This window comes from Coregonus clupeaformis, chromosome 19 (assembly GCF_020615455.1).
Source record: "Coregonus clupeaformis isolate EN_2021a chromosome 19, ASM2061545v1, whole genome shotgun sequence".
NCBI classification, from domain to species: Eukaryota; Metazoa; Chordata; class Actinopteri; order Salmoniformes; family Salmonidae; genus Coregonus; species Coregonus clupeaformis.
In genome coordinates this window covers 55,116,755-55,142,878 of record NC_059210.1, presented here as the reverse complement: position 1 = coordinate 55,142,878, position 26,124 = coordinate 55,116,755, and the positions used below count along the sequence as shown (strand labels likewise).

The following is a 26,124-nucleotide window of genomic DNA, read 5'->3' as shown; positions in this document are numbered from 1 at the left end:
CGACGAGTTGAGTTTTTACCAATAAGTTATATTTTGGTTTCATCTTACCATATGACATTCTCCGAATCCTCTTATGGATCATCCAAATGCACTCTAGCAAACTTCAGATGGGCCTGGACATGTACTGGCTTAAGCAGGGGGACACGTCTGGCACTGCAGGATTTGAGTCCCTGGCGGCGTAGTGTGTTACTGATGGTAGGCTTTGTTACTTTGGTCCCAGCTCTCTGCAGGTCATTCACTAGGTCCCCCCATGTGGTTCTGGGATTTTTGCTCACCGTTCTTGTGATCATTTTGACCCCACGGGGGGAGATCTTGCGTGGAGCCCCAAATCGAGGGAGATTATCAGTGGTCTTGTATGTCTTCCATTTCCTAATAATTGCTCCCACAGTTGATTTCTTCAAACCAAGCTGCTTACCTATTGCAGATTCAGTCTTCCCAGCCTGGTGCAGGTCTACACTTTTGTTTCTGGTGTTCTTTGACAGCTCTTTGGTCTTGGCCATAGTGGAGTTTGGAGTGTGACTGTTTGAGGTTGTGGACAGGTGTCTTTTATACTGATAACAAGTTCAAACAGGTGCCATTAATAGAGGTAACGAGTTGAGGACAGAGGAGCCTCTTAAAGAAGAAGTTACAGGTCTGTGAGAGCCAGAAATCTTGCTTGTTTGTAGGTGACCAAATACTTATTTTCCACCATAATTTGCAAATAAATTCATTAAAAATCCTACAATGTGATTTTCTGGATTTTATTTTCTCACTTTGTCTGTCATAGTTGACGTGTACCTATGATGAAAATTACAGGCCTCTCTCATCTTTTTAAGTTGGAGAACTTGCACAATTGGTGGCTGACTAAATACTTTTTCCCCCCCACTGTATATAGTGTATCAGTGTTTGCTGTTGTGGGTTGGGGGGGTGTCTTTGTCTGTGAATGCGGATCGGGATGGAACCCACAGGGAGGATGGGAGGATGGATGGTAGGCAGGGAGCTGGAACTCTAGCTGACCTGTCAGGGAGCAGCAGGACTCTCCTAGCCTATAATCTGCTGCTGCTGCCGCCAGTTAAAAGGATAAAACCCTGGGTCTGTCAGGAGTTGGTCTGATAACAACACTGTGAACTGGAGAGCTGCTAGTACTACGGTACAAAGAGTGCTAATGAGCCTTCCACACTGAGACTTTCTTATCATCCAGTTTATTGCCCCCCCCCCCCAACCCCAACATTTGCCCTTTGCCGACCTACACATTCCTCTTTTAATCACATGTCAATCTTACCTCTACAATTAGGTTATACCTGTGTAAGCCTGTGTGAAAATCTATAACAGAGAGAGAGACCGAGAACGAGAACGAGAACGAAAATAGGAAGAGAGAGAGTTGAGGACATACCGGTGGAGAAGCCAGTCTTCTTGTGACACTTGGTGAACTCGATGTTGAAGTAGGTGACCAGGGCATGGATGTAGTCGTTCCTCTGGATCTGAAGGCAGAAGGCTGAGGTGAAGGACAAGTCCTCAGTCTTCACTGTGTAGATGTCCACCTCCTGTTGAAGAGAGAACAACCACACTTCCCTGTTACAACTACAGCTAGCAGTGTTAATGATAATCACATACATAATCCATAGTGATTGGGGTTCTATTCACACCATTCACTGCCAGCACAGTGGTTTCTCCATTGTATATGTACATGTAGGCCTAACTCTTCCTCTGTTGGTGGCCATGAAGCAGCCTGTCATGTGAAGCTGACCAAGTCTTAAGTATTGTAAGGAGCAGGTCCAGGTCTTATATGTGAGTCATATGATCTATGTGGCGGTGCCCCTGGGCATTGTGTCCTGTATTATCCCTGAGCCTCTTGTTCTCTCTGTCAGGGCTGAAGCCTCTGCTCTCTGCTACTCTGCTCCAACCTCTCCCTTTGGGTTCAAGGGCCACGGAGCTGAAACCAAACCCCACTAACTCCCCCTCCCCCCAAGAGGGACCAGCCCATAAACCCCCTCCCCCCAAGAGGGACCAGCCCAGAAACCCCCACTAAAGGTGGATGAACAAGGAGAAGATGGGGTCATTTGGCTGGAGAACCAAGGCAGTAACTATTGCCAGGCTTGTATTGTGCTGACGTCCTGCTCCTTTATAGACATCCCCTGATTCATATCCCATATTTTAAAAGGGTATCTAATGCCTTGTGATTCTGCAGTGGGAGAGGAGAGATAGAGAGGTGAGCATATGGTGGTGAAACACAGCGTTCTGCTCCGGTGAGGCCCACATTTAATCTTTCACGCTCAAATGTCAGCACAACAGCGGTTCCCAAATCACGTTAGCGTTTAATTACAGAGCAATCAGGAGCATCCTCCCATTCGAATCCATTGCTGCTAGGTAGACAGACAGATGGTTTAGAGCTCAGATAATGTGTTGTTATGCAGTCCCCTATAATGCATTCACCACGGGGGGCCACTGGCTCTGTTTCCAAAGTGCCACATTTGCAGTGGAAAAATATGATTTTTATGCATCGGGCAATCAGCAGTTAAACCAGCATAATTCAAAAGTCAACCTCCCCTGCTATCTTTCTCAAACAACTCCCAGGTTTCGTAAGAGTAACAACTGTTTATTTTGGTTATGTGCTACAAACTCCTTAAAGTCATATTTCATAGTGCAGGACAACAATTCATCTTCGGCTCTCGCTCACTCACAGTAAAGGAAACGTTTTGAACATGAGGAACTTCTTTGATCCCTTTAACAGCCTAAGCTCTTTTGCGCACTGTCTGTGTAAAATATTAATTATATGATTCATCCTGTAATCCATTCAGAGACATGCAACAAGCTTGTCAGTGGCTTGTCATTTTCCGGGTTGTCAGGTTTTATCTTACCAGGCGTGAGTGCAACAAGGCGCCAGTATCAAAATCTTCAAGATAAAACACTGACTTTTCAAATATTATTTCCCTGCTTGTTATTATTACAGACAAAAGGCTTTAGAAAGAAACAATGGAAAGACATGCTAGTTATCTAACACCTGCACTTAGTAACGGCCAGAACAATCCAAATCAATAATCTAGATAAACAAGACAATCAGACAATCAGCAGTCTAGACATGGGAATTGACATGCATGGCACAATCTGTAGCTAGTAGTGAAGGACAGAGACAGCATGGCCAGAAGGCATTGGAGGATCACATTAGGGTGACATATTGTCCATTTCCAGCTGAGGACATACGCCACTAGATTGTGATTGGTATGTGGATGATTTACAGTCCCTTTACTGTCACGTATGGCCTCTTTCCTGATTTTGAATTAGGTTAAATAGTTTAAAAAGTCTTGATTCCTAGTGTTTTCCACAATGCCAAGTTACGTTGAGGCGTGTGGATGAGAAGTACACACCTCAGCAGTCCAAAACCTGTAGCTTAGCAGCTATGTTCCCCATTTGAATTAACATATCAAGATAATATAATCTGGTGACTCATTATAATAATAACAGTAACACTGGTTATGTAAATCCCACACTGCATGAGCGTAGAGTTTTTTATTTTTTAACTTTATTAATTCGATCATTTAAGAAAACAAGCACACATAAAACTTGAAAAAGACATACATGCACATGAGTAAAATCATGGAGGATAACACACAATAAAGGGACTTATTTCCATTGTGGTCCTCTTGAGACATGGTTGAACACAGTATGGTAGCGAGATAATAAAACATAAAAACAAAGAAGAAGAACATCTATCTCATCATTGCAGTTACATCGTAGGGTACATTCATATGGGCACTGAAGACATCCGTTTTTTACTTTATTTTTAAAGCTGCCCAGAGAGGACGTCGTTTTTTGGGGCAGAGACAATGCTGAGTCAATGGTTTGGGATTCAACTGTGGGCTTTCACACTGCTTGTTCTCCACAAATACTCAATAACTACCCACATATACAGTCATACACAGAGACATGCAATAGTCCTACACATGCATGCACACACAAAGACGCACGCACGCATGCACGCACGCACGCACGCACACACACACACGTGAAGTGAAGACAAAGCAGACCTTGATCAGGAAGGAGTTGGTGACCATCTGTTTGGAGTCAACTATGTCCACCAGGGGCTCCTTCATTGCCACGTTACGGATACAGGTCATGTCAAAGCCATACACGTTCTCCCACCCTGTGGATGCACAGTGCATTATGGAACACCTTTGTGGAAGAAGGGCAATTAAATAAATCAGCCTTAGAGAAGGAGGAATTCATTGTGTTTGTCCAAAATGGCACCCTACTCCCTATGTAGTTGACCAGGGCCCAAGATATCTGGTCAAAAGTAGTGGCCTAAATAGGGAATTGGGGGCCATTTCAGACGCAGTGTCGGCTAACCATCACTGTTAGTCGAGTAAACAGAGAGAGTGCCTAATCTCTTCTCTCCTCAGGCTAACTGATCATGTATTATGCATGGTTACAGTCCTTAATATCGTGTGTTTAAGATCCAGTCCATTTAAAAGACTGGAGGCCTCTTACACTTCAATGTTGTGACGCAAAAATCCTGACAAAATGCATAGCACATAGAATAAAAAAGATTTTACCAGATTGTTCATTCTGATCAGACAGGTTTTTTACAAGGATGATATATTGGAGATAATATACAACAATTACTTGAAACAGTTGAACACTATGAAACGTCAAAGACACCAGGCCTGGTCTTCATAGCAGATTTTGAAAAGGCGTTTGATAAAGTACGACTAGAATTTATATATAAATGCCTGGACTACTTTAATTTCAGTGAATCTCTTATACAATGGGTTAAAAGTTATGTAAAGCAACCCCAGGTGTAAAATAGTAAATAATGGTTACTTCTCAGAAAGTATTGAGCTGTTAAGAAGAGTAAAACAAGTCTGTCTGTTGTCTCCATATCTATTTATTATGGCCATCGAAATGCTAGCTATTAAAATCAGATCCAACAAGAACATCAAGGGGTTAGAAATCCAGGGGTTAAAAACAAAAGTGTCAATGTATTGCGATGACTCAGTCTGCAATCTGGATCCCAGCACAGTCTCATTGAAGATCTTGATCACTGTTCTAGCCTCTCTAAAACCTAATTATGATAACGAGGTATATAGCCTGGTTATTGTTATTTCATTGTGTTACTTTTTATTATTTTTTACCTTAGTTTATTTAGTAAATATTTTCTTAACTCTTTCTTGAATTGCATTGTTGGTTAAGGGCTTGTAAGTAAGCATTTCACGGTAAGGTCTACAGCGGTTGTATTCGGCGAATGTGACTAATAACATTTGATTTGTACCATATTACGTGTTGGATCGTTAAAAGACAATGTTTACACTACCTTGTAGTTTACCAATAAAATGGGTGGATGGTGAAGTAGACATACTTGGTATTCATATCTCAAAAAATATAAATTAACTTACCACAATCAATTTTAATAGAAAGTTTGCAAAAATAGATAAGATTAAATCATCATTGGTCCTATCACAGTTTACTTACTTACTAATGGCGCTGCCTACTCCAGATGACTCGTTTTGTAAATCATAAGAGCAAAAAATGTTTTTACTTTATTTGAAATGCTAAGCCAGACAAAATTAAACGTGCCTATTTATATAATGAATAGGAGTTTGGGAGGCTAAAATTATTAAATATTAAAGCATTAAACCTCTCACTAAAAGCTTCACTCATACATAAGTTATACTTAAACCCGAACTGGTTCTCCAATAGATTATTAAGAAAGGCTCATCATTTGTTCAAAGATTGCCTTTTTGCCTTTATACAGTGCATTCGGAAAGTATTCAGACCCCTTGACTTTTTCCACATTTTGTTACATTACAGCCTTATTCCAAAATGGATTAAATAAAACAATTTCCTCATCAATCTACACACCCATAATGTCAAAGCGAAAACAGGTTATAATGTTTTACTAATTTATTCAAAATAAAAACAGAAATACCTTATTTACATAAGTATTCAGACCCTTTGTTATGAGACTCGAAATTGAGCTCAGGTGCATCCTGTTTCCATTGATAATTCTTGAGATGTTTCTACAGCGTCATTGGAGTCCATATGTGGTCAATTCAATTGATTGGACATGATTTGGAAAGGCACACACCTGTCTATATAAGGTCCCACTGTTGACAGTGCATGTCAGAGTTAAAACCAAGCCATGAGGTCGAAGGAATTGTCCGTACAGCTCAGAGACAGGATTGTGTCGAGACATAGATCTGGGGAAGGGTACCAAAACATTTCTGCAGCATTGAAGGTCCCCAAGAACACAGTGGCCTCCGTTATTTTTCAACAGAAAACGTTTGGAACCACCAAGACTCTTCCTAGAGCTGCCGCCCGGCCAAACTGAGCAATCGGGGGAGAAGGGCCTTGGTCAGGGAGGTGACCAAGAACCCGATGGTCACTCTGACAGAGCTCCAGAGTTCCTCTGTGGAGATGGGAGAACCTTCCAGAAGGACAACCATCTCTGCAGCACTCCACCAATCAGGCCTTCATGGTAGAGTGGCCAGACGGAAGCCACTCTTCAGTAAAAGGCACATGACAGCCCACTTGGAGTTTGCCAAAAGGCACCTAAAGGACTCTCAGACCATGACAAACAAGAGTCTCTGGTCTGATGAAACCAAGATTGAACTCTTTGGCCTGAATGCCAAGCGTCACGTCTGGAGGAAACCTGGCACCATCCCTACGGTGAAGCATTGTGGTGGCAGCATCATGCTGTGGGTATGTTTTTCATCCGCAGGGACTGGGAGACTAGTCAGGATCGAGGGAAAGATGAACGGAGCAAAGTACAGAGATATCCTTGATGAAAACCTGCTCCAGAGCGCTCAGGACCTCAGACTGAGGCGAAGGTTCACCTTCCAACAGGACAACCCCCCTAAGCACACAGCCAAGACAATGGAGAAGTGGCTTCGGGACAAGTCTCTGAATGTCCTTGAGTGGCCCAGCCAGAGCCCGGACTTGAACCCGATCGAACATCTCTGGAGAGAACTGAAAATAGCTGTGCACCCCATCCAACCTGACAGAGCTTGAGAGGATCTGCAGAGAAGAATGGGAGAAACTCCTCATATACAGGTGTGCCAAGCTTGTAGCATCATACCCAAGAAGACTCGAGACTGTAATCGCTGCCAAAGGTGCTTCAACAAAGTACTGAGTAAAGGGTTTGAATACTTATGTAAATGTTATATTTCAGTTTTCTTTTTGTTATACATTTGCAAACATTTCAAAAAACCAGTTTTTGCTTAGTCATTATGGGGTATTGATGAGGGTAAACTGTAACGTAAAAAGTCAAGGGGTCTGAATACTTTCCGAATGCCCTGTACATACATTTTACATATCACACTTTACATATACATTTTATACATACATTTTACATACATGGTACTTATACACACAGCAATCACATAACAATAATACATTACTGAACAAAAGCTCTTAATCTCACCCCTCAGCCACTCTCAGCCCATCCCACCTATCACCGTTGACCACCCTCGCTTGGTTTCCATGCGCCATGTATTTTTCAATTGTGCTGTTTTACATTATTTTTGAACCTTTCTAATCGCATAGTATCCACAGATCGTGAGTTAATGATGAAAACCTTATCTACAAGTATTATTATATTATTGGTTGATTAACTATGGCTTTCCAAATCGCCTAACACTGCTATCTGTAAGGTTAATTTTAAGTCAATGTTGTGATTTTTTTACCGTTACTGAACCTGTGACCAGAAACAAACTACATAGGAGCAATACCAAAATAAATGATCTAGTGATTCTGTCTCTTCACAGCAAAATCTACAGAGCTGAGATTGTTGTATGCCCCATATATATAGCATTCTGTTGATGGCAACAATTTTGTATAATAATTAAAATTGAAAAACTCAAGTGTTGAATCAAGTGTTGTTTTTCGTATCAGTTCATATACCATATGCTATGGAATCAGTATATCGAAAATCTCTTCCCATTTCTTTTGCAACCTGTATGGCGCAGCTGTAAAAAAAAAAAAAAAAAAATCCTCAAATGAAACTGGTATGTTTTTCTATTTATGCCAATCCTTTTCAGCCAAGTCGTATCTTTAATATATGGCAGACAAACAAGTTCTCTACCTTCTCCCCCTTCCACGTGCCTCCTTCATTTTTGCGGTAATGCTGCAATCAGTTGGTTGTAACTTTGGATTGAGCATTCCCATATATTTTCGATAGCTGCATATGTGACATAACTCCACCATTTCTATTCAAAATAGAATTAATATATATAATAATTAAACATTTTTTCCCATGAATAACATTTTTTTTATCAATATATTTTAGTTTAACCATAATATTTCTTATAATATTTGTTCTATCTTTTCTGGAGGATAAAATGGAAATTGTAACCAGCTTTGTATGGCTTGTTTAAGAAAGGGTGATACTTTAAACTAAGTTTCATTTTCAATTTGTTAGAAATTGTAATATGTACAGTGCATTCGGAAAGTATTCAGACCCCTTAACTTTTTCCACTTTGTTACGTTATAGCCTTATTCTAAAATTGATTTAAACAATTCCCCCCTCATCAATCTACACACAATACCCTATAATGACAAAGCAAAATCAGGTTTTTAAACATTTTTGCAAATCTATTAAAAATAAAAAACGGAAATATTACATTTACATAAGTATTCAGACCTTTTACTCAGTACTTTGTTGAAGCACCTTTGGCAGCGATTACAGCCTTGAGTCTTCTTGGGTATGACGCTACAAGCTTGGTACACCTGTATTTGGGGAGTTTCTCCCATTCTTCTCTTTAGATCCTCTCAAGCTCTGTCAGGTTAGATAGGGAGCATCGCTGCACAGCTTATTCAGTTCTCTCCAGAGATGTTCGATCGGGTTCAAGTCCGGGCTCTGGCTGGGCCACTCAAGGACATTCAGAGACTTGTCCCGAAGCCACTCCTCCATTGTCTTGGCTGTGGGCTTAGGGGGGTTGTCCTGTTGGAAGGTGAACCGTCGCCCCTGTCTGAGGTCCTGAGCGCTCTGGAGCAGATTTTCATCAAGGATCTCTCTGTACTTTGCTCCGTTCATCTTTCCCTCGATCCTGACTAGTCTCCCAGTCCCTGCCGCTGAAAAACATTCCCAAAGCATGATGCTGCCACCACCATGCTTTACCATAGGGATGGTATTGGCCAGGTGATGAGCGGTGCCTGGTTTCCTTCAGAAGAGACGCTTGGCATTCAGGCCAAAGAGTTCAATCTTGATTTCATCAGACCAGAGAATCTTGGTCTGAGAGTCCTTTAGGTGCCTTTTGGCAAACTCCAAGCACGCTGTCATGTGCCTTTTACTGAGGAGTGGCTTCTGTCTGGCCACTCTACCATAAAGGCCTGATTGGTGGAGTGCTGCAGAGATGGTTGTCCTTCTGGAAGGTTCTCCCATCTCCACAGAGGAACTCAGTCAGACTGGCCATCGGGTTCTTGGGGACCTTCAGTGCTGCAGACTTTTTTTAGTACCCTTCCCCAGATCTGTGCCTCGACACAATCCTGTCTCGGAGCTCTACGGACAATTCCATCGACCTCATGGCTTGGTTTTTGCTCTGACATGCACTGTCAACTGTGGGATCTTATATCGGACAGGTGTGTGCCTTTCCAAATCATGCCCAATCAATTACATTTACCACAAGTGGACTCCAAGTTGTAGAAACATCACAAGGATGATCAATGTTAACAGGATGCACCTGAGCTCAATTTCAAATCTCATTGTAAAGGGTCTGAATCCTTACGTAAATAAGGTATCTGTTGTTGTTTTATAAAATAAATTTTGCGAATTTTCTAAAAACCTGTTCTCGCTTTGTCATTATGGGGTATTGTATGTAGATTGATGAGGATTTTTATTTATTTAATCCATTTTAGCATAAGGCTGTAACGTAACAAAATGTGGAAAAAGTCAAGGGGTCTGAATACTTTCCGAATGCACTGTATACGTAGCAAAAAAGCAGTAAAAAAAAAATAAGATATTTGTGTCCTCCAAAGAGGGGTCGTATTCATTAGGGCATGTGTTAATATTTTTAAAAATAATCATTTAAAAAAAGATAGCGTGTGTAAGCATCTTTATGTGTCCTTTTAAAGTGGAACCACTTAAGTGTGACAACAGGATGAGGAGGGAATAATGAGCAGGTCGCACCTCAGCTGTGCATCATTAGGCCATAAAACTGAAGTAGTTAAGTCCTGGTTAGTATTCCAGCAAATGTAAGAACATGGACTGAAACAGGGAGGGACTATCTGACTTTGTCCAATAACAAATGCTAATTTCCATTTTCAGTTTCAAAATGTTTTGCTATGATATGCCCTAATGAATACGACCCTGTTTTCATAATGACAGAACATAATTTTATAGCACTAAGTGATCAGGCATGCCATCCTTTCCCAAAAGACATCAACAGCCATCTGTCTGTTGGAACCAGACTGGGCCAAATATGGACACTGTCCCCCACTCATCCTCTACCTCTACCTCTGCTTTCACCAAAACCTCTCACTGCACACGGCTGAGAAAGAGAAACAGCACTGGCTGGACGACTACTCAGCACTCAGTCATGTGGTCTGGGTTTCTGGAAGCCTAAGGAGCTCGCTGTCTCAGAGTATTGTGTTGGTGTGTAATTCCCTAATGGTGGTGTATGTGTGTGTGTATGTACAGTTGAAGTCGGAAGTTTACATACATCTTAGCCAAATACATTTAAACTCAGTTTTTCACAATTCCTGACATTTAATCCTAGTAAGAAATCCCTGTCTTAGGTCAGTTAGGATCACCACTTTATTTTAAGATTGTGATAGGTCAAAATAATAGTAGAGAGAATGATTTATTTCAGCTTTTATTTATTTCATCACATTCCCAGTGAGTCAGAAGTTTACGTACACTCAATTAGTATTTGGTAGCATTGCCATTAAATTGTTTAACTTGGGTCAAATGGTTCGGGTAGCCTTCCACAAGCTTCCCACAATAAGTTGGGTGAATTTTGGCCCATTCCTCCTAACAGAGCTGGTGTAACTGAGTCAGGTTTGTAGGCCTCCTTGCTCGCACACACTTTTCAGTTCTGCCCACAAATTCTCTATAGGATTGAGGTCAGGGCTTTGTGATGGCCACTCCAATACCTTGACTTTGTTGTCCTTAAGCCATTTTGCCACAACTTTGGAAGTATGCTTGGGGTCATTGTCCATTTGGAAGACCCATTTGTGACCAAGCTTTAACTTCCTGACTGATGTCTTGAGATGTTGCTTCAATATATATATCCACATAATTTTCCTTCCTCATGATGCCATCTATTTTGTGAAGTTGCAAACCGTAGTCTGGCTTTTTTATGGCGGTTTTGGAGCAGTGGCTTCTTCCTTGCTGAGCGGCCTTTCAGGTTATGTTGATATAGGACTCGTTTTACAGTGGATATAGATAATTTTGTACCTGTTTCCTCCAGCATCTTCACAAGGTCCTTTGCTGTTGTTCTGGGATTGATTTGCACTTTTCGCACTAAAGTACGGTCATCTCTAGGAGACAGAACACGTCTCCTTCCTGAGCGGTATGACGGCTGCGTGGTCCCGTGGTGTTTATACTTGCGTACTATTGTTTGTACAGATGAACGTGGTACCTTCAGGCATTTGGAAATTGCTCCCAAGGATGAACCAGACTTGTGGAGGTATACAATTGTTTTTCTGAGCTCTTGGCTGATTTCTGTTGATTTTCCCATGATGTCATGCAAAGAGGCACTGAGTTTGAAGGTAGGCCTTGAAATACATCCACAGGTACACCTCCAATTGACTCAAATTATGTCAATTAACCTATCAGAAGCTTCTAAAGCCAATTTTCCAAGCTGTTTAAAGGCACAGTCAACTTAGTGTATGTAAACCTCTGACCCACTGGAATTGTGATACAGTGAATTATAAGTGAAATAATCTGTCTGTAAACAATTGTTGGAAAAATGACTTGTGTCATGCACAAAGTAGATGTCCTAACCAACTTGCCAAAACTATAGTTTGTTAACAAGAAACTTGTGGAGTGGTTGAAAAACGAGTTTTAAATGACTCCAACCTAAGTGTATGTAAACTTCTAACTTCAACTGTATGTATGTGGAGTGGGTGTGTGTGGTGGTATGGGCCATTGTTCTGCTTCATGTCCTCTGTTTTTCTGTCATGGCTCTGGGCTGAGATGAAGAATGAACAATTCCACCAAATCCTCCATGAGAGCTTTAGTGTGGGCTAGCACTCAGATGGAGAGGCTTGTGGACTTGTAATATTGTATCGATCATCACTTATGCCTTTGAAAAGTTCAAATGTATGACCAACACTAATGTGTGTGCGTGCGTGCATGCTGTGTGTGTGTGTGTCTGTCTGTGTCCAGTATATTGTGTATGTTTAAGTGTGTTTGCCGTGTGTATGTTTAAGTGTGTGTCTTTTGTGTGTGTGCTGCGGTTGTTCTACATTCACAGTTCATTAGCAAAGCAGAAATATAAGCCAGTTAAGACCCACCCTGGGAATAGAGAGCCAGTCAGGGGCAGCGGGACTTGTGTGAGGGCACAGGGTCAAGTAAACACACACTCACAGTGGATTTTGAAGTCCTTGTACTGCCTGTCCTCGATGGCCACCACATACAGTGCAGCACGGTCTGGAAACATCAGACCGCCGGGTTTCTGTTAAAAATTTGGGGAGAAAAAAAGAACCTGCAATCAATCCTGCACACAAAGACATCTCATTTCTCAGCTGTGCTGCATGTGAGAAGAACCAAACACAAGGCCAGGTTATGGTTTTTATCCCTGGGTAAGTCAGTGAGGTTAGAGCATTGTTCACGCTGCTAGCATGTCTGGTCAGTGCATGCACACACACACACGCACGCACGCACGCACGCACACACACACGCACACCTACCAGCCACTTGTCCCTTGCAAAGATGACGGTATTGAGCATGGACTCGTAGAAGAGACAGTAGCCCATCCACTCTGAGATGATGATGTCAACCTTCTCCACTGGCAGCTCCACTTCCTCCACCTTGCCCCTGAAGATGGTGATAACTGCAAGACATACCATTACAAACCATTAAAATGGAGCAAATCACATTAGGTCTCTGTGAAGATAACATAGGAGCAGTGGTGTAAAGTACTTAAGTAAAAATACTTTAAAGTTCTATTAAGTCGTTTTTGGGGGTAACTGTACTTTACTTTACTATTTATATATTTGACAACTTTTACTTTTACTTAACTACATTCCTAAAGAAAATTTACTTTTTACTACATATATTTTCCCTGACACCCAAAAGTACTCGTTACATTTTGAATGCTTAGCAGGACAGGAAAATGGTCCAATTCACACACTTATCAAGAGAACCTCCCTGGTCATCTCTACTGCCTCTGATCTGGAGGACTCACTAAACACAAATGCTTCGTTTGTAAATTATGTCTGAGCGTTGGAGTGTGCCCCTGGCTATCCGTAACCAAGAAAATGGTGCCATCTGGTGCCAATAAGGAATTTTAAATAATTTATACTTTTACTTTCGATACTTAAGTATATTTAACAATTACATTTACTTTTGATACTTAAGTATATTTAAAACCAAACACTTTGACTTTTACTCAAGTAGTATTTTACTGGGTGACTTTCACTTTTACTTGACTCATTTTCTATAAAGGTATCTTTACTTTTACTCAAGTATGACAATTGTGTACTTTTTCCACCACTGCATAGAAGGTCAACATCACAAAACATAACATTATCACTTAAGCTCTGCTTCTAATAACACAATACTTATTTACATAAGTATTCAGACCCTGTGCTATGAGACTCGAAATTGAGCTCAGGTGCATCCTGTTTCCATTGATCATCCTTCAGATGTTTCTACAACTTGATTGGAGTCCACCTGTGGTAAATGTAATTGATTGGACATGATTTGGAAAGGCACACATCTGTCTATATAAGGTCCCACAGTTTACAGTGCATGTCAGAGCAAAAACCAAGCCATGAGGTTGAAAAAATTGTCTGTAGACCCCCGACAGGATTGTGTCGAGGCACAGATCTGGGGAAGGGTACCAAAAACATGTCTGCAGCATTGAAGGTCCCCAAGAACACAGTGGCCTCCATCATTCTTAAATGGAAGAAGTTTGGAATCACCAAGACTCTTCCTAGAGCTGGCCGCCCGGCCAAACTGAGCAATCGGGGGAGAAGGGCCTTGGTCAGGGAGGTGACCAAGAACCCGATGGTCACTCTGACAGAGCTCTACAGTTCCTCTGTGGAGATGGGAGAACCTTCCAGAAGGACAACTATCTCTGCAGCACTCCACCAATCAGGCCTTTACAGTAGAGTGGCCAGATGGAAGCCACTCCTCAGTAAAAGGCACATGACAACCCACTTGGAGTTTGCCAAAAGGCACCTAAAGGACTCTCAGACCATGAGAAACAAGATTCTCTGGTCTGATGACACCAACATTGAACTCTTTGGCCTGAATGCCAAGCGTCACGTCTGGAGGAAATCTGGCACCATCCCTATGGTGAAGCATTGTGGTGGCAGTATCATGCTGTGGGGATGATTATCAGCGGCAGGGACTGGGAGACTAGTCAGGATCGAGGCAAAGATGAATGGAGCAAAGTACAGAGAGATCCTTCATGAAAATCTGCTCCAGGGCGGTCAGGACCTCAGACTGGGGCGAAGGTTCACTTTCCGACAGGACAACGACCCGCAGGAGTGGCTTCGGGACATGTCTCTGAATGTCCTTGAGTGGCCCAGCCAGAGCCCGGACTTGAACCCGATCGAACATCTCTGGAGAGACCTGAAAACTGCTGTGCAGCAATGCTCCCCATCCAACCTGACAAGAGCTTGAGAGGATCTGCAGAGAGGAATGGGAGAAACTCCCCAAATACAGTGAAAAAAAAAATATGATGCTTTTTAATGAGGGAAATAAGTATTTGACTCCTCTGCAAAACATGATTTAGTACTTGGTGGCAAAACCCTTGTTGGCAATCACAGAGGTCAGACGTTTCTTGTAGTTGGCCACCAGGTTTGCACACATCTCAGGAGGGATTTTGTCCCACTCCTCTTTGCAGATCTTCTCCAAGTCATTAAGGTTTCGAGGCTGACGTTTGGCAACTCGAACCTTCAGCTCCCTCCATAGATTTTCTATGGGATTAAGGTCTGGAGACTGGCTAGGCCACTCCAGGACCTTAATGTGCTTCTTCTTGAGCCACTCCTTTGTTGCCTTGGCCGTGTGTTTTGGGTCATTGTCATGCTGGAATACCCATCCACGACCCATTTTCAATGCCCTGGCTGAGGAAAGGAGGTTCTCACCCATGATTTGACGGTACATGGCCCCGTCCATCGTCCCTTTGATGCGGTGAAGTGGTTCTGTCCCCTTAGCAAAAAAACACCCCCAAAACACAATGTTTCCACCTCCATGTTTGACGGTGGGGATGGTGTTCTTGGGGTCATAGGCAGCATTCCTCCTCCTCCAAACACGGCGAGTTGAGTTGATGCCAAAGAGCTAGATTTTGGTCTCATCTGACCACAACACTTTCACCCAGTTTTAATTTTTTATTTCACCTTTATTTAACCAGGTAAGCCAGTTGAGAACAAGTTCTCATTTACAACTGCGACCTGGCCAAGATAAAGCAAAGCAGTGCGATAAAAACAACAACACAGAGTTACATATGGGGTAAAAAAACAAAGTCAAAAAATACAACAGAAAATATATATACAGTGTGTGCAAATGTAGCAAGTTATAATAAATAGGCTATAGTGCAAAATAATTACAATTAGTATTAACACTGGAATGCTAGATGTGCAAGAGATTATGTGCAAATAGAGATACTGGGGTGCAAAAGAGCAAAATAAATAACAATATAGGGATGAGGTAGTTGGGTGGGCTAATTTCAGATGGGCTGTGTACAGGTGCAGTGATCGGTAAGGTGCTCTGACAACTGATGCTTAAAGTTAATGAGGGAGATAAGAGTCTCCAGCTTCAGAGATTTTTGCAATTCGTTCCAGTCATTGGCAGCAGAGAACTGGAAGGAATGGCGTCCAAAGGAGGTGTTGGCTTTGGGGATGACCAGTGAGATATACCTGCTGGAGCGCAGACTACGGGTGGGTGCTGCTATGGTGACCAATGAGCTAAGATAAGGCGGGGATTTGCCTAGCAGTGATTTATAGATGGCCTGGAGCCAGTGGGTTTGACGACGAACATGTAGTGAGGACCAGCCAACAAGAGCGTACAGGTCACAGTGGTGGGTAGTGTATGGGGCTTTGGAGACAAAACGGATGTCACTGTGATAGACTACATCCAATTTGCTGAGTAGAGTGTTGGAGGCTATTTTGTAAATGACATCGCCGAAGTCAAGGATCGGTAGGATAGTCAGTTTTACGAGGGCATGTTTGGCAGCATGAATGAAGGAGGCTTTGTTGCGAAATAGGAAGCCGATTCTAGATTTAACTTTGGATTGGAGATTCTTAATGTGAGTCTGGAAGGAGAGTTTACAGTCTAACCAGACACCTAGGTATTTGTAGTTGTCCACATACTCTAGGTCAGACCCGTCGAGAATAGTGATTCTAGTCGGGTGGGCGGGTGCCAGCAGCTTTCGATTGAAGAGCATGCATTTAGTTTTACAAGTGTTTAAGAGCAGTTGGAGGCTACTGAAGGAGTGTTGTATGGCATTGAAGCTCGTTTGGAGGTTTGTTAACACAGTGTCCAATGAAGGGCCAGATGTATACAAAATGGTGTCGTCTGCGTAGAGGTGGATCTGAGAGTCACCAGCAGCAAGAGCGACATCATTGATATACACGGAGAAAAGAGTCGGCCCAAGAATTGAACCCTGTGGCACCCCCATAGAGACTGCCATAGGTCCAGACAACAGGCCCTCCGATTTGACACACTGAACTCTATCTGAGAAGTAGTTGGTGAACCAGGCGAGGCAGTCATTTGAGAAACCAAGGCTATTTAGTCTGCCAATAAGAATGCGGTGGTTGACAGAGTCGAAAGCCTTGGCCAGGTCGATGAAGACGGCTGCACAGTACTGTCTATTATCGATCGCGGTTATATTATCGTTTAGGACCTTCAGCGTGGCTGAGGTGCACCCATGACCAGCACGGAAACCGGATTGCATAGCGGAGAAGGTACGGTGGGATTCGAAATGGTCGGTGATCTGTTTGTTAACTTGGCTTTCAAAACTTTTGATTTTCTGGATTTATTTGTCGTTATTTTGTCTCTCACTGTTCAAATAAACCTACCATTAAAATTATAGACTGATCATGTCTGTCAGTGTGTTTTAAATCAACGATTTCCTGACCATCCTCAACATAGACTGTAAAAAGATTTATCACGCACTGTTGTACCGACGACAATAATCTAGTGAGCACTATTGGAACTCCGCCCAAGCAAGGCATTTGATTGGTTTGACGTGTAGCGAGGCGTCACTGATTTACACCGGGTCTCCACCCCTATTTAGCAATTTTTCTGCCATAAACTTCCCAGGCTTACCCGTATTAGGGAAGCCTGGTTCTTGAAGAGGCTAGCTTAGTAGAAACCCAGCCCCGGGCCCTTACACTCTAGGGGGATACAATACACACTTCTTTAGTAAAATACTGCCATCGTTGTCGAGGCACAGGACATGTTTGTGTAGCCCATGTATCTGATACTGTCTGGACCAAAGGATTATGGCATGTCATATTCTTTTTAGGCCAGACAGCATCAGATACAGGGGCTACATATAGTAAGACAGAGGGGGCTGTTTCGCTCGCTCGGATGCTTTATCCATTGAGATAGTTTCAGACACTTGCGAATTGAAAGAAAGTTGGCGGGGTGCACAGTGCACTGTTATTTTGGATGAAGGTGCAAAGGTAACCTACTTTTTGAACTGATTTGTTTGACAAGTCACTAAATCCACCCCTGCAAAAGGCCCTGTGCATGGTGTGACTCCCCCTTACACAGAGAAAAACCTGTGTTGCGTGTTGTTCCAAACTTATCGCACCAGTTGACAAACAACAAAAGCACCATCTGGCTTCCTTCACACGTTTACCCAAGATCATCCGTACAGTAAGTGTGCTTATGCTTACAAATGACACAAAGACAAATATGTTAGCTCTGATCAAACCAATGAGTCTATCAAACTCTGCTGAAGGCGTCTTATGCCGAAATGCAAGCCTGTCTGTTTGGTACCGTGAATAAACAAAGATCTATGCAGAGACAGAGTGCTCCTTTAGTTTGTTCTGGGATAGTCACCTGTTGAAGTGTCCTAGGCTAAGGAAAGCTTTTTTGGATGATCAAGTCCCTCAGTTGAGTGACAGATTCCCCTTTCTGTTCAAGCTAGGCTGAGGTGCTTTTGGTTAATGCAATAATGACAAGGAGTACAGTGCAATCTGGAGGTGAAAGAAACGCACACCGGTTTAGGCGAGGTACTGGCTAGCGGAGTAGACCACTTGAAAGAGAAAAGGAGAGCCGCACACTAGGAGCTCAGATCCTTTTTCAAGGAGTACAGCGTATCATGGAAAACTTGGTGCGGCTCAACATTTCTATTCACTTTACACAACATGTTGTTTCTGACATTCGGACCAAATCAGTTTTACGCTTTAATGATGACTGAATACTGGGCTCAAAGTACTGTTGTAGCCGCAAAAACGTATCTCTTCTTGAGAATACATTTCTTCACCTTTAAAGTAATTTTACAGTCAGTATGCGCTCTGTCTACACATACAGTGCATTCGGAAAGTATTCAGACCCCTTGATTTCTTCCACATTTTGTTAAGTTACAGCCTTATTCTAATATGGATTAAATAAAACAATTTCCTCTTCATTTTACACACAATACCCCATAATGACAAAGCAAAAACGGGTTTTTAGATATTTTTGCAAATGTATGAAATAAAAAAAACTGAAATATGACATTTACATAAGTATTCAGACCCTTTACTCAATACTTTGTTGATGCACCTTTGGCAGCAATTACAGCCTTGAGTCTTAAAGGGTATGACACTACAAGCTTGGCACACCTGTATTTTGGGAGTTTCTCCCATTCTTCTCTGCAGATCCTCTCAAGCTCTGTCAGGTTGAATGGGGAGCGTCGCTGCACAGCTATTTTCAGGTCTCTCCAGAAATGTTCGATCGGGTTCAAGTCCGGGCTCTGGCTGGGCCACTCAAGGACATTCAAAGACTTGTCCCGAAGCCACTCCTGCATTGTCTTCACTGTGTGCTTAGGGTCGTTGTCCTGTTGGAAGGTGAACCTTCGCCCCAGTCTGAGGTCCTGAGCGCTCTGGAGCATGTTTTCATCAAGAATCTTCCTGTACTTTGCGCCGTTCATCTTTCCCTCGAACTTGACTAGTCTCAGTCCCTGCCGCTGTAAAGCATCCCCACGGCATGACGCTGCCACCACCATGCTTCACTGTAGGGATGGTGCCAGGTTTCCTCCAGACGTGACACTTGGCATTCAGGCCAAAGGGTTTAATGTTGGTTTCATCAGACCAGAGAATCTTGTTTCTCGTGGTCTGAGAGTCCTTTAGGTGCCTTTTGGCAAATTCGAAGCGGGCTGTCATGGGCCTTTTACTAAGGAGTGGCTTCCGTCTAGCCACTCTACCATAAAGGCCTGATTGGTGGAGTGTTGCAGAGATGGATGTCCTTCTGGAAGGTTCTCCCATCTCCACAGAGGAACTCTGGAGCGCTGTCATCGGGTTCTTGGTCACCTCCATGACCAAGGCCCTTCTCCCCCGATTGCTCAGTTTGGCCAGGCGGCCAGCTCTAGGAAGAGTCTTGGTGGTGTCAAACTTCTTCCATTTAAGAATGATGGAGGCCACTGTGTTCTTGGGGATATTTGGTACCCTTCCCCAGATCTGTGCCGCAACACAATCTTGTCTCGGAGCTCTACGGACAATTCCTTCGACCTCGTGGCTTGGTTTCTGCTCTGACATGCACTGTCAACTGTGGGACCTTATATAGACAGGTATGTGCCTTTCCAAATCAAGTCCAATCAATTGAATTTACCACAGGTGGACTCCAATCAAGTTGTAGAAACATCAAGGATGATCAATGGAAACAGAATGCACCTGAGCTCAATTTCGAGTCTCATAGCAAAGGGTCTGAATACTTATGTAAATACGTTTTTTTTTTTTTTTTTTGCAAAATGTTCTACAAACCTGTTTTCGCTTCATCATTATGTGGTATTGTGTGTAGATTGATGAGGATTTTTTGTTATTTCATCCATTTTATAATAAGGCTGTAACGTAACAAAATGTGGAAAAAACAAGGGGTCTGAATACTTTCCGAATGCACTGTATGGTGTCCAAGTGGCGGCTAACCCCATGCAGAGCCATGCAGCCAGTCCATAGTGTTCCTCATGTAAATCAGCTCACCTGGAGGCTAAAGAAAACTAGCGGAATTTCACTCCAGCAGAGATGAGTTGGCGACAATCACTTTTGTTCTCCTACCTGGAGTTATTGACTACAGTTTCTCAGAGAACAGAGGTCTTTGTCAGCATGAAAATGAACCCTTAGCCCCCTCCCAGGCTTGGTCCCAGTTTGCACTCTGTCCTTGGCTTGCCAAAGGCTTCCTAAAACCTCCTAAAAATGAGCTGGTCCACACAATTACCCCATCCATATTTATTAGGCAGGGCTTTGGAAAGATTGATTTTGCTGATGCTACTTTTTGTCTATGCTGCTATTATTTTGTTAGGGCTTAAATCGCAACGCTGTTAGCTGAGTAAACATTTTGCATGAATGTGTGGTTATTCCCCTATAAAATATGACAATACAAATTGTGAAGTTGGTCCCCAAGCGGTAAACTCACTTGTTTTCTACAGAGAAGTGAGAATATAGGTTACTTTCGCATTGTTTTAAATTAGCCATATTTCCTATCACACACAGATGGACAACTTCCCACGGTCTTGGTGAATCCTCCCCTTTTAGACAATGACAGTCACGGCCACACTCTACCACACATCTTTGTTGTACTGCATCTCAGAGGAAAAAAGTGAATAGGCATAGTGAATAAGAAAGACCTTCAGCTCTTACCACTGTCCAGGTGGTTAGACTTGATGATTTTCTCAGAGTATTCCGATATACTGGAACATTCAATCTGGGGAAAAAGCAAAACAAAAATCACTTAAAACATTGACACGGACACCACTGATCACCAAGGAAAATTAATGCTTCAACTGAAAAAGCCTTAAGAATGACACTACTGTGCATCAGATGTGGATGATGTGTGGATGACAATGGTGGAATATGCCACTCTCTAACTCCGTCCAACCAGATGAGGTCTGAGACAGTAGATAGCAATGGAAGTCCAGGACTTGACGCATCAGTTTGTGGTGGTAAATAGACAGCTACGAAAAATATTGATGAAAACTCTCTTGGTAAAAAGTATGGTCTGCAGCTTATCACAAGGTATTCTAACTAAGGCGAGCAAAAACGTGAGACTTCCTTAACATTATAGATCGCACACCAGCTGTTGTTAACAAAGAGACATCCCTCCTCCCTTCGTCTTACCGCAGTCTGCAGTCCGGTCTTGACGACAGATAGCAAAAACAGCGAGATGTATATCTATGTAATCGTTCCGCCACGACTGAGAAACATAGGAAATTACAGGTTTTCAGGTCCCGTTGATAGTATAGTCACAAACGGAGCTCATCCAGTTGGTTCTCCAGTGATTGCACGTTCGCCAATAGAACAGAGGGCAATGGCGGTCTATTTGCTTGTCGATGTAGTCTCGTCAGGATGCTGCCTCGCCTGCCTCTTTTTTGCTGCCGCTTTCGAGTCCCAGAGATTAGGGCATGGTCCGGACTAAGCAGAACACCAATAGCTGCCGACCCATTGAAGTAGACATTTTCGTCCAAATCGAGGTTAGTGATCGCTGTTCTGATGTCCAGAAGCTGTTTTCGGTCATAGGAAATTATGGCGGACACATTATGTACAAAGAAAAGTTACGATCAGCATAAAAAAACACACAATAGCAGAATTGGTCAGGAGCCTGTAAGACTGCTGCTATCCACTGCAGCGCCATCTGGACAACTGTACATCACTGGATCCGAGCTCCCTGCCATCCAGGACCTCTATACCAGCGGTGTCAGAAGAAGGTCCCCCAAAAATGTCGAAGACTCCAGAAATGTCAAAGACTCCAGCCACCCAAGCCATAGACTGTGCTCTCTGCTACCGCATGGAAAGCAGTACCAGTGCATCAAGTCTGGAACCAACAGGACCCTGAACAGCTTCTACCCGCAAGCCATAAGACTGCTAAACAAGATTGCTAAATAACTAATCAAATGGCTACCAAGACTACCTGCATTGACCCTTTTTTGCACCAACTCTCTTGCACTGACTCTATGCACACACACTGGACTCTACCCACACACTCACACAGACTTACACTGACACCCCCACACACACACATAACATGCGCACACATGCATACTGAAACCGCAGACACTCACACACGTTGCTGCCACTGTCTATTATTTATCCTGTTGCCTAGTCACTTTACCCCTACCTATATGTACACTGAACAACATGTAAAGTGTTGGTCCCATGTTTCATGAACTGAAATAAAAGATCCCAGAAATGTTCCATAAGCACAAAAAGCTTATTTCTCTCACATTTTGTGCACAAATTTGTTTACATCCCTGTTAGTGAGCATTTCTCCTTTGCCAAGATAATCCATCCACCTGACAGGTGTGGCATATCAAGAAGCTGATTAAACAGCATGATCATTACACAGGTGCACCTTGTGCTGAGGACAATAAAAGGCCACTCTAAAATGTGCAGTTTTGTCACACAACACAATGTCACAGATGTCTCAAGTTTTGAGGGAGCGTGCAATTGGCATGGTGACTACAGGAATAACCACCAGAGCTGTTGCCAGAGAATTGATTGTTCATTTCATTACCATAACCCGCCTGTTGGCATGTTGGCGAGCGGTTTGCTGATGTCAATGTTGTGAACAGAGTGCCCCATGGTGGTGGTGGGGTTATGGTATGGGCAAGCATAAGCTACGGAAAACGAACACAATTGTATATTATCGATGGCAATTTGAATGTACAGAGATACCGTGACGAGATCCTGAGGCACATTGTCGTGCCATTCATCTGCCGCCATCACCTCATGTTTCAGCATGATAACGCACGGCCCCATGTCACAATTTCTGGAAGCTGAAAATGTCTCAGTTCTTCCATGGCCTGCATACTCATCAGACAGGTCACCCATTGATCATGTTTGGGATGCTCTGGATCGATGTGTACGACAGCGTGTTCCATTTCCCACCAGTATCCAGCAACTTCGCACAGCCATTGAAGAGGAGTGGGACAACATTCCACAATCAACAGCCTGATCAACTCTATGCGAAGGAGATGTGTCGCGCTGCATGAGGCAAATGGTCCAGATACTGACTGGTTTTCTGATCCACACCTCTACCTTTTATTTTTTAATGGTACAGTGCATTCGGAAAGTATTCAGACCCCTTGACTTTTTCCACATTTTGTTACATTACAGCCTTATTCTAAAATTGATTAAATAAATGTTTTCCCATCAATCTACACACAATAACCCATAATGACAAAGTGAAAACAAGTTTTTCGAAATTGTTACAAATGTATATAAAAAATAAAAAAAACTCAATCTACACACCCATAATGTCAAAGCGAAAACAGGTTATAATGTTTTACTAATTTATTCAAAATAAAAACAGAAATACCTTATTTACATAAGTATTCAGACCCTTTGTTTTGAGACTCGAAATTGAGCTCAGGTCCATCCTGTTTCCATTGATTATCCTTGAGATGTTTCGACAACTTGATTAGAGTCCACCTGTGGTAAATTCAATTGATTGGACATTATTTGGAAATGCACACACCTGTCTATATAAGGTCCCACAGTTGACAGTGTAATATCAGAGCAAAAACGAAGCCACGAGGTCGAAGAAATTGACCATAGAGCTCCAAGACAGGTAAGGGTACCAAAAACATTCTGCAGCGTTGAAGGTACCCAACAAGATTCTCTGGTCTGATGAAACCAAGATTGAACTCTTTGGCCTGAATGCCAAGCATCACATCTGGAGGAAACCTGAGACCATCCCTACGGTGAAGCATGGTGGTGGCAGCATCACGCTGTGGGGATGTTTTTCAGCGGCAGGGACTGGGAGACTAGTCAAGATCGGGGGAAAGATGAACGGAGCAAAGTACAGAGAGATCCTTGATGAAACCTGCTCCAGAGCGCTCAGGACCTCAGACTGGGGCGAAGGTTCACCTTCCAACAGGACAACGACCTTAAGCACACAGCCAAGACAATGCAGGAGTCTCTGAATGTCCTTGAGTGTCCCAGCCAGAGCCCATACTTGAACCCGATCGAACATCTCTGGAGAGACCTGAAAATAGCTGTGCAGCGACGCTCCCCATTCAACCTGACAGAGCTTGAGAGGATCTGCAGAGAAGAATGGGAGAAACTCCCCAAATACAGGTGTGCCAAGCATGTAGTGTCATACCCAAGAAGACTCGAGGCTGTAATCGCTGCCAAAGGTGCTTCAACAAAGTACTGAGTAAAGGGTCTGAATACTTATGTAAATATGATATTTCCATTTTTTAAATATTAATTCTGTCCACTTCTTGATCTTACCTGCAGGAATGATTCATTAAAGTAACTGTCCAGTGAAAATCTCACTTATAAAAGTTAATACTGTTAACTCGTACCCAAATAATGTTGTGGCGAAAGCATGAAATTGGAGAAAAACATTTTTTGTATTTACATTTCTTAAAACTTGTTTTTGCTTTGTCATTATGGGGTATTGTGTGTAGATTGATGAGGGGGAAAAATGATTTAATCCATTTTAGAATAAGGCTGTAACGTAATAAAATGTGGAAAAAGTCAAGGGGTCTGAATACTTTCCGAATGCACTGTATCTGTGACCAACAGATGCATATCTGTATTCCCAGTCATGTGAAATCCATAGATTAGGGCTAAATTAATTTCCTTATATGAACCGTAACTCAGTAAAATCGTTGAAATTGTTGCATGTTGCGTTTATAGTTTTGTCTATTATACATCGCTACCTCAATTACCTCGTACCACTGCACAGACAGTTTTGGTACTTCCTGTATATAGCCATGTTATTTTTACTCTTTATTATTATTCGTTATTCACTGCGTATTTATTCCTCATGTCACTATTTCTATTTAATTTTGTATCTTTAACTGCATTGTTGGAAAAGGACCCGTAAGTAAGCATTTCACTGGTAGTCTACACCTGTTGTTTACGAAGCATGACAAATACAATTTGATTTGAATTCAGTAGAGTTGTAGAAACAAATAATAGAACAGTCTGTCCTTTCCTGTGCTCAGCTGTCAGAGCTGTTTTCTTCAGGTAATGTGCAGAGTAAAGGTTACTCACAAGTCACCTGCCCGCAGTCATCCCAATGGAAGAAGGTCCTGAAGAACCTCTCGCCCACTTGCCTTCTCTATCTCTCTGTTCTCTCTCTCTCTCCCTTTCACACACACACACACACACAGCAAGTTAGGCGTCTCAGTAAAATGTAACATTTTCACAGCTTGCTCTCTGCCTGTATAAAAAAGCATCTCTCCCCCTGTCAGTGGTACTCTGCCTCCCTGTCTGGCTTTCACAATGGCCACACTGTAGGGGGCCCGAGGCCCATAGTCTGGAACCCCACCAGGAGAGCCCAACAGCTCCTTATACATGTTTTCATACAATGAAAGCACTCATCCATCAACTGTGGAGACTTCCATTGAAAGCCTTCACATGAATAAAGCAGGCCCCGGGACACAGTCATACTGATCAATATTTAACTTTAAAAGTGTCAGGATTCTGCAGGTATCGATTTTCCCCCCATGTACGCTCCACAGCCTACTATGGGTGTGTATGTCTGAGGTGTACGAGGGGATTCATGCTCTACACCAGCCATCTGTTCTTAATCAGGAGTCTCTCTGTAATGGTCTCTAGAAAACAGAGAGGACAGGGCAACAGGGCAAAGCTGGCTAATGCTTGGGCCCTTCGTAAAGCCAGGTGGCCTGTGGCCTGCCCGCTCCGTGCCTCGCTGTTCTGGGGCTGCCACCTGGGAAACGCCTGGCCCTCTACAGCCCATTAGTGGCAGTGGCAGTTCCCACGGTCATCTGTCAGCTGCCAGCCTGCCACCACATCTGTTCTCCGAGGCCTTACCTGCTGTTTAAAGGCATGTGGAGGAGAGTATGCCATTGATAATGTGTA

The 26,124-nt window shown here is 42.8% G+C and overlaps 1 protein-coding gene across 2 annotated transcripts in view; it reads right to left on the bottom strand.

The window, feature by feature from the left end:
* Positions 1-26,124, bottom strand: part of LOC121532287 (protein arginine N-methyltransferase 8-B) — a 56,324-nt gene that overhangs the window by 13,018 nt on the left and 17,182 nt on the right. For both annotated transcript variants that reach the window (XM_041838140.2, XM_041838141.2), the window contains 5 exons: positions 20,932-20,995; positions 12,826-12,968; positions 12,503-12,590; positions 4,005-4,120; positions 1,373-1,523 (listed from right to left, as the gene is read on the bottom strand). In XM_041838140.2, coding sequence (XP_041694074.1) covers positions 1,373-1,523; positions 4,005-4,120; positions 12,503-12,590; positions 12,826-12,968; positions 20,932-20,995 — 562 coding nt within the window. The remainder of the gene's footprint in view (positions 1-1,372; positions 1,524-4,004; positions 4,121-12,502; positions 12,591-12,825; positions 12,969-20,931; positions 20,996-26,124) is intronic.